Genomic DNA, 9,822 nt, shown 5'->3' with positions numbered 1-9,822 from the left:
CCAGCCTGTACATGTTCAAATGAAAACCCAGGCTATGCTGTGATCTTGTCTCCTGTTACCATGATGTATGCAGTGAAGAGTAAGATTGCCTCAGATAGGTCCAGAATACAGCAATGCAAAGCAACCCCCTCCTGTCTTTGATTTGGATGTGCTGTGCTTTCCATCATAGCCAAAGGGGAGCTCCTACCTCTGACACACAGGTCTGCACTCTCCTTCACCCCAGTCCTCAGTGCGTTGCATCAGCAGGAGCAGCAACAGCCTCCAGCCTTGGAGCTATCTGTGTGAAGGACGCAGGCTACAGGCAAATGGCCTGGCACTGAATGTTGTTGTTCCCAAACACCTGTGTTGCACAAGTGCTTTTGAGTTCAGCTGTACACAGTTGTCGTAACATACTTTTAATCCCAGCAGAAGGGAGACCAGCAGTTGGGGCAGTAACCGAAGGCCACAGTCTCCCTCATTCTGATAGGCCTTTGCCATGTGACCTTGGCTGAAATACTTCAGATTACCCTTCTGGAGAACAGATAAACTAATGTAGCAACTTGAGGAGAAACTTCACCCTTTCCTGGGCACAGCCCTCAATTATGGTTAGCAACGTCCCAGCCAGCTTTGCATAAAAAGCACTTAATTACAGAAGGGCAAAATGCTATTTTGGCTTCAAAACAGACTCGGGGCTGTCCCCCCCCAGGAGAATCCCCTGACCCCTAGCCAGTGTTTGGCAGCCCAGAGGCAGAAGTAGGCTACTAAATCAGCGGTTTGCCTGAGGAGCGAGCGAAGGCTTGCAGCAGCATGGCTGCTTTCTCTGCACATTCCTCTGGTGACGCTGCTTATTACCCAGCATGCAGATAACCCTGAGTCAAGGCTTTGGTATGAGCGGCGCTGCCAGGAGCTGCGTGCTCAGAATAGAGGGTTACAGTTTAAACCGAGGTGAAGCGCCGTCCCCAGCCAGCTGCACCCTTTCTGCCTTCCCTCCTCGGCTGGAGCCAGCCACCCCTTCACCTATTTGCAGAAAAGGAGCTTTCCAGTCCCTCCCCTCCACCCCACCGCTCACCCAGGGATCATTCCCATTGAGAAGCTCTCAGCCTAATAGTAATCCAGACGAATTTAGCTGCTGCTAATAAATCCCACCCCTCTGCCCCTCCCAACCTGCCTCCATGCAAATCCATTTGTAGGTTACTTGAACAATAGCGGAGCTGTAATCAGCCCTCCCCTCTGGCAGCCTGCAGGGAGGGAGGGGAGGAGGATGATGACAGTGGGGAATTCTGCCCGGCTCCTTGAAGCTGCACAGACATGTTTCGTGTCCCCATTCCCATTCCCTGCGCAGAGGCAGGCGGAGGATCACATGGCCGCATAGGCTGGGCCCAGGCCAGCAGCGACTACGTGCCGTGGTGGTCCGGTGCCCCATCCCCAGCCCGACCCAGTCCGGTTCGGCTGAGCCTGGTTCAATTCAGCTCAGTTCAGTTCACTGCCTCCCAGTCCCTGCCTGAGCTGCTGTGCCGTGGCCATGCCAAGCTGCTCGTGTTGCGCTGGGGTTTCCAGGCTCAGCCTTCACTCACAGAGCACTGAACAAAGCAAAGGGCCTTTGCACTAGCCAAAAAAATAAAGGAAAAGACCCCCGTGAAGCAGGCTCAGGGGAGCTGGTTGCCCTGGCACACCTGGTACTGCTGGGAGAGCAGTGCCAGCCAGAGAGAAAGTGGTAGCTGCCCCTTACATGTCTCTTTGGGGACAAGGAAAAAACACAGTCTTCTCCCTGTTAAAGCTGATCGATGTGGGAAGGGGATGTTTCCTGAAAATAAATTGCTATTCAACTGCACTCATATCTTTGAGGTTTCTCTGTGAAGAGTTGTAAAAGCAGCAGCGAGTGCATATGGCCATGCAGGGCTATGGGGGAGGGCTGTGAGCGGATGCCAAATCAGCTGAAACCTAAGAAGCTTGACCTTCCTCACCTCCACCCCTGCTCCCACCGCCTCCAAATAACCTTACAAGGGCGCATCGGGAAGGCCAGGCACGCAGCAGCAAGGGGAATGCAGCCCAGCAGCAGGCAGGGACGTGTCGCTCTGTGTCAGTGAGGGGGGAGAGAGAAGGACACTTCAGGGTAGCTGCAGCCACTGTCAGCAACGTGCACCGATACCAGCAAGGTTCATTTCATCGAGCCAAGCACAGCAGTCAGCCTGTGCAATCTTGAACCTACCTACCACCAAGTAGCTCAGCCAGTCCAACCAGTCAGAGACCATACTGGCCAGACAGACTGGTGATGAGCATCATCCCCCTCCCATTCACATGTCTAACTGCTCCCTTCTGCTTTTCACCCTGCAGTTCCCTGAATGGCTGAAAGAGAGTGGGTTTGCTGTCAGAAACTTGAAATGACACGTAATGTCCCGTGTTTCTTCTCACGGAGGTAGGCGAGCCCGTTCCCAGGGAGAAGAGCTGAGTTCCCACAGAGCCTCCCAGTCAGGCCGTCAGCCTAGGGCTGGGCTGGGCTGCCCTGTGGCGAACACGTGGAGAGGGAGATGTTCAGCTGGCTTGTCAGAGGAGACTAGTAGTAGCCTCACTCACTGAACATGCACCTAATCCTTCTTCTAAGACACACACCAGGGAAAAGACCTTGTCTGCAGTTCTTTTCACATCACCCCATCAGCAGAGGCACTCCCCTTCCCAGTCTGCATTACAGGTTTTAAGGCAGGAGCTGAAACAACAAAAGCCCAGCACATGGTTTTCAGATACTTTGAAAATAAACCCAGCAGTGCCTATTTCTGTACAGAGCAGTGTAACTATGCCCTCTGCATGTTCCAGGGAATGGTTGTAAGGACAACTATGTAGGTACAGAGCTATGTTTTGGGTAGAAAATGCATGCTGTAAGGGATTCTGATGGCTGAATGCCAAGGGGGAAGCTGTTCTGCTTCAAGAATAGCCTTACAAGAGTCAGCATTACCGTGACAGTTCAGTATTCTGCTGCAAATCTACAAGATGTGTCACTTTGGCAGAGAAAGAGGCTGCTAATGTACAACACAAACCATCCTGCTATGAATGGAGAATGGTTGCATACCACAAAAAAAGAAAATGGCAAGACCTAGGGAAGAGGGAAGCTGCAAAGCGACTACTGCATAGTAAGCTGGGAACCTGAGAGTTCTGAGGAGACAAAGCTTGAGAGGAAGAAAAACTCAGCTCACAAGACACGTAAAGAAGCAGACAACCCCTTTTCCAGTGACTGCAGCAGCTCTGCAAAGCTATGCTGGCAGCCAGCCTATTCAAAGAGATTGCAGTTTCAAAACAATGTTAGTCCTGACTAGTTTGGAGCTCAAATATTAAACGCGGGGAGGGAGGACGCATGCTATATGCACAACATTGCTAAGCAACTAAAAAAGATAACAAGGTTTCTACTAAATGACAGCAGTTAGCATGGGTGAACTCGAGCTCCTGATGGAACTGTAGTATTTCCCTCGAATGGACATAGCATCCCTTCACTGCACAAACACTTCCCATCTCCAACTCACATAGAGCTGCCAATGCTTAAAAAACAAACATCCAGTGACACACATGTTCTAACCCATTTCTTAGAAAATAGGCTACAAGGCTATTAAAAGAAATGTTGAGAATAATCTAACTGGAAAAACAAAACAACCCTCCTTGGGAAAACAAACCATTTAAATACTTCCTCATAACAAGAAGAATGAGAGCACAACAAATGACCACCTGGACAAATAAATTCACTTACACGATTTATGCAAGCAAACGTTGGGCTTTACCTTAAATAACTGGCAAATATGGGGGAGGGGAGCATTACTGTAAAATACAGAAATCAGCTGAATCTCTCTATGTGAGACTTGCTCAGCAGCTCCCTTTTCCTCCTCCTCAAAAAAAGGTTACAGCTTGTCAGCTGTGGACATCTTCAGAAAGAGAAAAACCTAAGGAGTGGGTTCAAAGAAATGCTGGCTAATATGCCCAGACTGGCTGCTTAATGAGCCAGAGTAAAATAAAAGGTCACATGGTTACAAAAAACCTCCATACAACAAATGCCCCGTAGCTACAGTTAACTTTAATTAACTGCAGTATTACACTTCACTCCAAGCCTATTTGCCACCTATGTCTACTGCTCCTTACCTTTCCTTTGCCCACTAAAAATCAAATTGATGAGTCTCAAAAGTGGGCTTATGTTTCCAAAATTCTGACCGATAAGAGCTTTTTAAGAATGTTCTGCAATTAAAGAAAGCCACTAAACGGGGCTCTTTCTAGCTCCAAGTACTGAGGACTGATTTCAAGATTACAGGAGTGGTTCCGTTTATATAAATCAGGGTATTAATGCTTCTGTGACATAATTAGATGTTGAATAGCCAGTAGTTTTTTAATGGTAGTTGCAATTCATACATGAATATTACTTCTCGTTAGGTTTAAACTTGAATTTCATCCATATGTAAAATTTTTTTCACTGCTAGTCATGAGCTCACAGTGTTAGTCCCCCCATCTCGCGATTTAGAAAAACACTGCTGTGTGGGAACTGCATGCTTATAAATAATTGGAAATAGAATCAGTACAAATCTGTACTCTAAAAACCGTATACGTTGTATCCAATAATTAACTCAAAATGTATAGGTTGGATCTGATAATTAACTCAAAATATTCTTTTCCTGCATTATTCCCCGCAATTCGTTACATAAGAACAAGATGAGATTTTTAAGCACCAATATATCACTTGGCAGAAAAAAAAAAAATATATATATATATATATATACACAAAGTCATTGTCTGAAATCACAGATATAGTGATGCCCAAGACTGAATCTCAAAAAGTAACCCATCCCCCCCCACCCCCCCAAAAATAGCCAGAGCAAAGATCTGCAGGCACAATAAGCATAGTCTGGAGGCTTCTACCATCCTTTCCACGAGGAATACAAATGAAAAATGTCTGAAGAGCGTGCAGATACCAAATGCCATCCAGACTTTTAAAAAGTACCTCTTTATACAATTATGGGAGTCTGGGAGGTGGAGATCCTTAAAATTCAATAAAACTCAGAGCTCATAACCTGTGGCACTGTTGCATTTGCAACAGCTCTGTGTTCTGCTGGTCAAACTGCAAAGGATTTCTGCAGTGCTGCTTTTGTTTCAGGTTTTCTATCTTTCCTCCATTTGCCTCACTGGAAAGGACAAAGTTCACATTAGGTTTGTTTGCATTTTATAACTAGTGTGAGGCCTGTGTATTTACTTTGCCTGTTGATCACCTAAGAGGGATTGCACTGCTCCCCAACCTCCGAAAAATGCCAGTATCACATAAAGTAGTTAATTATACAAAGAATCACATAAGAACGTTGCCAAAAGGAAAGCATTTCACTTCAGTGCCTTAAGGAAGCTTCCTCACGTGAAAACACAACTCCTGTTCAGCAACTCGGTAATGAAAAATCATTGCCTAAATGGGGTAGCTGCCCACCAGCTGCAACACCAACTGCAGAAGCTGTCATTTCCCACTATCCTTTTTTGCGCTGTGCTCAACTAGAGTCCTGCTTTACCAAGAGTCTACGGCTGATGTCAAGCTTCGACAACCACTCCTAAAATCAACTAAAATTATTAACCACATGATGCTGGTTTTGGTTTGGGGTGTTTTTTTTGGTTTTGGGTTTTTTTTGTGAAAGAGGACTTCATTTCACATCTCAAGCCTTATTAAATTGCACAGACAATGGATCTATCTTGTATTGCAAACACTGTTTGCAGCTGGAGAGCTGGCAGGGGGAGAAGGGAGGAGGAAATGAGATGCAGAAACAGTAAATAGAAAATGCTTAGTCAGCAACTGTTACTGCAACGTTAAAGGTGAAATGTAAGTAGGCACAGTGACAAGATTTAGATTAAGTTTGATATCGGCATCAACATCATCATGTTACTGCATATATGTGAAAATGTGCATACAACTGCCACAATTATCACAACAAACTGCAGGCTCTTGGTATAATGGAGACTTTCAAAAAGACAACATGGCTTGCGCATGCTGCCTAAGCTCTGAGAAAAATAAAACTTGCTACTCCAGAAGTATTAATATCAATTGAATTTATTACAATTTACTAAGCTCCAAGGCACATTACAGTGTTCTGTTAACTACAGAAATGTATAAAGGACAAACAGAGCATGTTTTTCATGTACAGCATTTTGCTCTACTGTTCAAAAGCATCCGTGCATCAATAAAAGCAAAAACAAAAAACACATGAAGATTAAAAACGTTCAGATCAATAGAAACAAACGGAAACATTTTCCTTACAAACTTGCAACAAAAAACACCCTCCCCCCAGAGCCACCCCACCATTTTGCAAACAAAAAAACAAAAACAAAAAAAATAAAGTGAAAGACTAACACTCAGGGCTTGTAAAACAGAAGCTGTCACCATTTTTGTAGCAATTTTTTTAGGCATCAACACTGGCCTTGGCAATTTTTTTTTCTTTTTTTTTGTGTTTTTCTTCTTCTTTCAGAGAAGTGCATACATTTACAAAAATACACACCAGCAGCAGGTAATCGCTAAGGGCTATTAACTTTGTACCTAGCCAACACACTGCCAAAGAAATGAGAACAGGTATTATGTAGTAACCAAACAATATTATATTCTGTTTAACAAAAACCAGCTCTATCCTTCAAATGAAGAAGAGTACATACCTTTGTTTCAAAATATAGAAACATACGACGAAAATAATGTCTATACATAAGACTAACTTTTGCAGTTTGTTATATTCACAATTCTACATCTTCAGGAGTCTGAAGGGATTGGATTTCCTACTCAAGGGTCTCTCTCCTTTTTCACTTTAACGTCCCCAGCTAAAATGGTGGCGATCTCACCCTGCATAAATGCCCAAGGCACATTGGAACCGACTAGGGGGCATTTCTCTCCGCTGGGGCAGTAGACTTCACCAGTCGCCCCTTGGGCCTTGATGCTCTCTCTGGAACAAGGGAAGCAGAACTTGTGGCTGGGCACAGAGGGGCACTGAACAAAGTGGGTGTCCTCCAAGCGTTCGTGGCAAATGGTGCAGCACAGGGGCCCGCTGTTGGCCATGGGGGAGTCCGGAATGTTTTGGGGGTGCACTTGGTCCATGGCGGGGTGGGCGCTGGGGGGAGGAGGGGCCACTTGCAGGTTCATGTCCCCGTTGCGGGAGGCCAGGCGGCGCTGGCCCGGCACCGAGGCCGGCGACACGGGGCTGCTGCTGTTCCTGCGGGTGGACGTGGTGGAGTGCACCGAGCTGCCGTCCTTGGGCGAGTGGGCATTGCCCAGCGTGTCGGCCACCGACATGAGCGCGGCCATGGGGGACTGTCCGTTCTGGGGGGCGGACTCGGGCGGCGTGGTCCGGTTGGAGTGAGGCCCGAGGGGCGGCGGCGGCGGCGGCGGGGGGCCCCCGCCGTGTACCGCCCCGAAGCCCCCGGCCGACATGGTGAGCTTGAGCGCTTCGCTCTGGGTGGCCATCCACTGCTGCCGTTGCTGCTCGTCGCTGAGCTTCAGAGCCCCCTCGGCCGAGTCCGAGGGCTCGGGAGAGGCTTTCCTCTTGCGCATCGCCCCGCCGCCGCCACCGCCGCCGCCGCCGGGTCCCCTAGAGGCGGCGGCTGTGCCCTGCGCCCCGCCAGCCCCGGCCCCCGGCCGCGGGAGACTCACCAGCGCCGTGGGCAGCATGGGGCAGCTGGCGTCCAGATAGGGCTGCGGGAGCATGTCGGCGCCCACCAACTCCTTGAAGAAGCGCACGGACTCTGGCAGCAGGTCCCCCAGGAGACGCCAGTCGCCGGAGCCATGCTTCTTCTCGTACTCCAGGTACTTGAACCCCGAGGAGAGGCCGCGGCCGAAGTCCTTCATGCAGTCCTGATACATCTGCTTGGCCACGCCGGAGGCACTGGAGAAGACGGTGCCGGAGCCGCTGGGGTACTCGATGAAGAGCTTCAGCTCATAGTCCATGCCCGGCTTGGAGACAGCATCGAAGGCAAAGACACGGCCCAGCAGGGCGTGATCCTTCTTGAAGCGTACCTCGTAGGGGGTGCAGCCGGCCAAAGTGAGCAGCGTGTCCCGCACGATCTTGGGCTTGCTGGCCCACTCCTCGGCCCGGTTCCGCAAGCTCTCGCTGAGCTCGGCCAGCGCCTCCGCGTTGCGCTGCTTCTCCTTCAGCTCCCGCTCTTGGTCGCTGCTGGACACCGAACCCGGGCGCTTGCCGCAGGCCTCGGAGGACGATCCGCCCCCTCCCCCGGCCCCACCACCGCCGCCGCAGGTGCCCCCTTGGGAGGAGGCGGAGGGAGCCGGAGGACCCCCACCGCCGCGGCCGCTCAGGCCCCCGTGCGGCGGCGGCAGCGCCACCCCGGAGGCGGCGGGCCCGTTGAGCAAGGTCTGCGGCAGCAAGTTGGGGGGCACATTCATCTGGGCGCCAGCGGCCCCGGGGGGCAGGCCGGACACCAGCCCCCCGTGCGCCCCGCGGCGGGAGGAGGAAGAGGAGGAGGAAGAGTTTGGGCTCTGCCGGTTCAGCTCCGGTGGCCCGTCCTCAGGCGGCTTGGGGAAGCCGTTGGGCCCCCCCAGCCCGTTGGGCAGGCGGGCGCCGTGGCTGCTACCCAGGCTGCCTGGCGGCGGCGGGTACTCGAAGCGGCTGCGCTGCTCCGCCGCGGCGGCGCTGAGCCCGTAGCGGTCCAGGCTGGACTGGGTCAACCCCGCCGAGGCTGCCTTAGAGGAGGCGTCCACATGGTTGAGCTGCTGCTGGGCCGCTGCCGCCGCCGCCGCCGCTTCTTTGGCGGAGAGCGGCACTGCCTTGACGCCCACCGGCGGCGGGGGGCCCGGGGAGCGGCCGTCCTGGAAGCAGCCGTGCGCCCGCTTCAGCTGCCGGGCCGTCTCGATCACGAACTCGATGCGGTCGGCGCCCTCGTAGTTGACGCAGCCCCGGCATACGGGTTCCGTGAAGTCCCAGATCATGGCCCAGGGCATGCGGGGCAGGTCGCACAGGTAGCATGACTGTCTCCGGGACGACGACACCTGCGCGGCGGACATGGTGCTGCTGGCCAGGGAGCTGCTGCCGCCGGGGTAGGGGCTGGCTCAATCTTCCCCCCCCGGGCTGCAGGGGGAACTCTCCGTACCTGATCCTGTTGCCCCTTTCAGCAGGGGGATCGGCTGCTTTCAGTTCGCTCCTGCTGCCGGAGAGGACTTCTTCCAAGTCCTGCCGCTGCTGCCCCAGTGGAGTGGGAACCGCTTCTACTGCTCCTCCGGGGGGCTGGGTGGGGGTCGCCTTCTAGCCTCTTCTGTTTCCCTGCGCTCTCTAGCTCTCCGCTGCTGCTGCTCCTCCTCCGGGAGGAGGCGGAGGTGCACGAAAGAAGATGGGGGGGTCACCTTCCACCCGCGGCGGCCGCCTCGCGAGCTCGCACTTCGCTACGTGCTGATCTAGCGCCGCGAGCGAAACAGGGGGATCCGCACGGAGCTGTCCGGTCCCGGCAGCGGCTTCCCCGAGCGCCGACGGAGCGCGAGCAGCCCGGGGGCAGCGGCGGCAGCAGCGTGGCGAGCGGCGCCGCCTGCTTCTCACTCACATCCTCGCCGCTGCTCGCAGTCCAAACGCGGGGTGCTGCGCGCCGCCGCGTGTGGCTGCGCGCCCCCTCCGACGAGCCGCGCCGAGCTCCCCCCGCGCCGCCCCGCCCCTCCTCCGCGCCGCGCTCTCGGCTCGGCAGCACTCGGGCGTGGCCCCGCGTCACCGTCGAGCGCCCGCCCCCCGCTCCCCTCCCCCCGGCCGGCGGCGCGGAGCCGACTTGTTGCGCGGGGCGCGCATGCCCGGCGTCCTGCCTGCGCCCTCCCCTGCGCGGCCGGCAGCTGGAGCGCGGCGGGGCACGGCGGGGCGGCGGGCAGCT

At 53.1% G+C, this 9,822-nt stretch overlaps 1 protein-coding gene across 2 annotated transcripts; it reads right to left on the bottom strand.

Annotated features, from left to right (window-relative positions):
• Window positions 1–6,053: 6,053 nt before the first annotated feature.
• On the bottom strand, window positions 6,054–9,591 carry IRF2BPL (interferon regulatory factor 2 binding protein like). Of its 2 annotated transcripts, XM_065636700.1 has the most exons (2): window positions 9,064–9,591; window positions 6,054–8,962 (listed from the first exon to the last, which is right to left on the bottom strand). In XM_065636700.1, the coding sequence occupies exon 2, from the start codon at window positions 8,912–8,914 to the stop codon at window positions 6,749–6,751; it is 2,166 nt and encodes a 721-aa protein (XP_065492772.1). In that variant the 5' UTR covers window positions 8,915–8,962; window positions 9,064–9,591; the 3' UTR covers window positions 6,054–6,748. The 2 variants fall into 2 exon arrangements, with proteins under 2 accessions (XP_065492772.1, XP_065492771.1); XM_065636699.1 differs by having other exon boundaries at window positions 6,054–9,591.
• Between the last annotated feature and the right edge of the window lie 231 nt (window positions 9,592–9,822).

Source organism: Caloenas nicobarica, chromosome 5 (genome assembly GCF_036013445.1).
Source record: "Caloenas nicobarica isolate bCalNic1 chromosome 5, bCalNic1.hap1, whole genome shotgun sequence".
Classification (NCBI taxonomy): Eukaryota; Metazoa; Chordata; class Aves; order Columbiformes; family Columbidae; genus Caloenas; species Caloenas nicobarica.
The sequence above is the reverse complement of the archived record's forward strand: the minus strand, read 5'-3'. Positions and strand labels throughout refer to the sequence as shown.

Excerpts from the sequence above, each read along its gene's own strand:
- IRF2BPL (XM_065636699.1), bottom strand. The coding sequence starts at position 8,977 with ATGTCCGCCGCGCAGGTGTCGTCGTCCCGGAGACAGTCATGCTACCTG.